The following is a 3,037-nucleotide window of genomic DNA, read 5'->3' as shown; positions in this document are numbered from 1 at the left end:
TACTGTATCCAGTTTCCTCCCATAACAAAGCTCCCAGTTGGAAAAAAAACCCTGTTAACTGTTAGACATGCATGAAAGTAGAAGTAGTAGCATATAACACTTTGTAAACACAAGACCATGCCTCTGTGTGACAGAATGTTGACTTTTTAGAGGTGAGGATGACTCTTTACAGATAACTAGACGTCATTCAGGGAAACAAGTGAACAGTCAAAGGGCAACAGGAAGATATTATTATTCCTACTGCACTCCAATCAAGGAAACAGCAGACACTGACCATTCATTTAAAATCCATATGCAATTGTTGCTGTTTTCTGAGTAAATCCAGTGATTTAAAAAAAAAAAAAAAAATCAGGATACAAAGAAAACTCACTTATTCCAGTTCGTTGCCGTTTTTAATCACCCTTTCCGCTGGAAGAGCGCGTAAATCTGAGTGCTGCTTGCCAGATTAAACACACTAAAGAGGCACGGCTTGTTTTGATCCATGGCTTTCTGAGGATGCATAGTGCGACGACCAAACATGGCCGCCCGACTGCTGCTTGTATTTAGAATAATGGAAAACAAAAATCCCATACTTTCACTTTCATTAATTGTTGTATAAAAATGTTTCTAGTGGGAGAAAAATAGCTGGATTTGTCACTTAAAAAACATTACAGGCACGGACGGGTATTGTACAAAGAAGATAAGGGGGTTAATATAAAGGTTTGAAAAATTAAATACATTTGTATTTACACAAGTTGCTAGACACGTGGTTTTGACCAGTGTGTTAGTGTTGCAGTAGATTTCAATGCAAGAACCTCCAAGGCAGCAAGAAAAGATTTTTGTGCAGATGATCTCAGTGTAATGTGCACCTCTAACCAGAAGAGGGAGACAAGTAGTCCTATGTTGCAAGTGTCTCCAAGCAGAGGCAAATTCCACTTTACAGTAAAAGTCCGGCAATGGTACAACAGAAAAGACGTGTTGGCGTGGAGCGGAAGTCCAGATTTTACACTTTTGTTCAATCTTCCATCCTTCATCAAAAAGTCCCGCTCAAGATGTCTGAGACTGCGGAAGCATGGCGCTGAAGATGCCTATCAAGTTGTCCAGTCCCCACAGGTAGCCGTCTTCCTGGTTGCCCTCCTCCCAGGGGGTCCTGTGGTTCAGGGTTTTGGGGGTGGGCAGGGGCACGGTCTTCCCGAAGTCGATCATCCACACTTGGGCCTTCCCCGAGGCGTCGTGCACAAACAGCAGCGAGCTGCCCACCACCTGTGGAAGCAGGGAGAGAGAGAAGATGTTCAAGAATGGGCTCTGATAAGGAAATATCAAACAACCTTCAACTGGGCTGACAGGTTTCTTTAGGAATGTGTGTGTGTGTGTGTGTGTGTGTGTGTGTGTGTGTGTGTGTGTGTGTGTGTGTGTGTGTGTGTGTGTGTGTGTGTGTGTGTGTGTGTGTGTGTGTGTGTGTGTGTGTGTGTGTGTGTGTGTGTGTGTGTGTGTGTGTGTGTGTGTGTGTTCACCTCATGTGTCTTGAAGAACTCGGACTGCTCCAACACGGACCGAAGTTCCTCCAACCGCTGCAGGTAAAGTTTCTAGATGAACGAGAAAGTGAAAATGTTACAAGTCTGCCAGCTATGTTCCTTTGTGTGATCGTTAAAAAGTGACTGATCAGCGATATAAAAGGCTGGTGGAAACACACCAGTGTCTGAGTGTTCCCATCCACAAAGTCCTCCAAGGCCCGCATCACTTGCTCTTTGAGCTTGGTCATCTTAAAGTTAGTGTTACAAGTGCCATCGGCTTTCTGGAAGAGAAAAGAAGCACGCGTTTAAAGCCAGTCTGTGAATTGAATTACAGTGGTACCAGTGTTGGCGTTAGGAATTTTCAAAATGGGGTCCCACAGTAAAATTTTGGGGTCCCACTTTTTTGTAAGCGTTTTGCAAACAAATGATAAATGTATGCATTATCCTGTTGTACCTCACACTTTATATTGTGTTTTGGAAAAAGGTTGTCATAAATGTTACTTAATTCATAAGAAAAATAATACAAAAGAAAACACATTTCTATGCATATGTAAATTTATTCAGTTATAAACATTCATTCACTTTCTTCATGAATCTAAACTTTACCGCTGCCGTCCCAAAATCAACATTCTCTGGCTGATGAGGACCACTGACACAACTCACCTCTGCATATTTGACTAGAATGCCCTTATGGGCATTACATATATCAACATCAAGTACCTACTGTACTGTTTACTTGTTGAAATACCCTTTTTAGAGCTAAAATCTACCTAAACCACCACTTTGCTGCTGCCAAAAATGTATTTGAAGGGTATTTCAACAAGTAAACAGTACAGTAGGTACTTGATGTTGATATAGGTAATGCCCATAAGGGTATTCTAGTCAAATATGCGTGTGTAAATATCATTGAATCACTTTTTGTCAGGCAATATTACATTTAATGAACATTTTACATAAATGACTACATTCTATATTGTGTTTTGGAAAAAGGTTGTCATAAACGGTACTTAATTCATTAAAAAAAATAATACAAAAGAAAACAAATTTCTATGGATATGTAAATTTATTCAGTTATAAACATGAATTCACTTTCTTCATGAATCTAAACTTTACCGCTGCCTTCCCAAAATCAACATTCTCTGGCTGACGAAGACCACTGACACATCTCATCTCTGCATATTTGACTAGAATACCCTTATGGGCAGGGGTCCCCAAACTACGGCCCACGGGCCGGATCCGGCCCGCCAACGTCCAAACTCAGGCCCGCGGGAAGTCCAGAGTATTAAAAAATAAAATAAATTTTAAAAATTCTGTCTTTTCTTATCCACTTTGTACCGCTTGCTACTCACGGTGTCTCCTAGCCGCTCAGGCAAATCATATTGTCTAAAAATGCATTTTCTCATCGATAACGTGACATCATCGCGCGCACGGAAAGTGCGCTATATATATCTAATATATATATATGTATATATATATATATATATATATATATATATACTGTAAATATATATATATATTATATATATATATATATCTATATCTAA

General features: G+C 39.9%; 1 protein-coding gene across 1 annotated transcript in view; it reads right to left on the bottom strand.

Annotated features, from left to right (window-relative positions):
* Positions 1–319: 319 nt before the first annotated feature.
* Positions 320–3,037, bottom strand: part of LOC133658353 (inositol-trisphosphate 3-kinase C-like) — an 82,025-nt gene continuing 79,307 nt past the window's right edge. Inside the window, exons 6-8 of the mRNA XM_062060275.1 lie at positions 1,673–1,774; positions 1,494–1,565; positions 320–1,242 (exon numbers count right to left, since the gene is read on the bottom strand). Of these exons, the coding sequence (XP_061916259.1) occupies positions 1,027–1,242; positions 1,494–1,565; positions 1,673–1,774 (390 nt within the window). The 3' untranslated portion in view covers positions 320–1,026. The remainder of the gene's footprint in view (positions 1,243–1,493; positions 1,566–1,672; positions 1,775–3,037) is intronic.

The sequence above is a fragment of the Entelurus aequoreus genome, linkage group LG10 (assembly GCF_033978785.1).
Source record: "Entelurus aequoreus isolate RoL-2023_Sb linkage group LG10, RoL_Eaeq_v1.1, whole genome shotgun sequence".
In the NCBI taxonomy this organism is placed as follows: domain Eukaryota; kingdom Metazoa; phylum Chordata; class Actinopteri; order Syngnathiformes; family Syngnathidae; genus Entelurus; species Entelurus aequoreus.
Note: the sequence above shows the minus strand (reverse complement) of the source record. Positions and strands in the feature narration are given on the sequence as shown.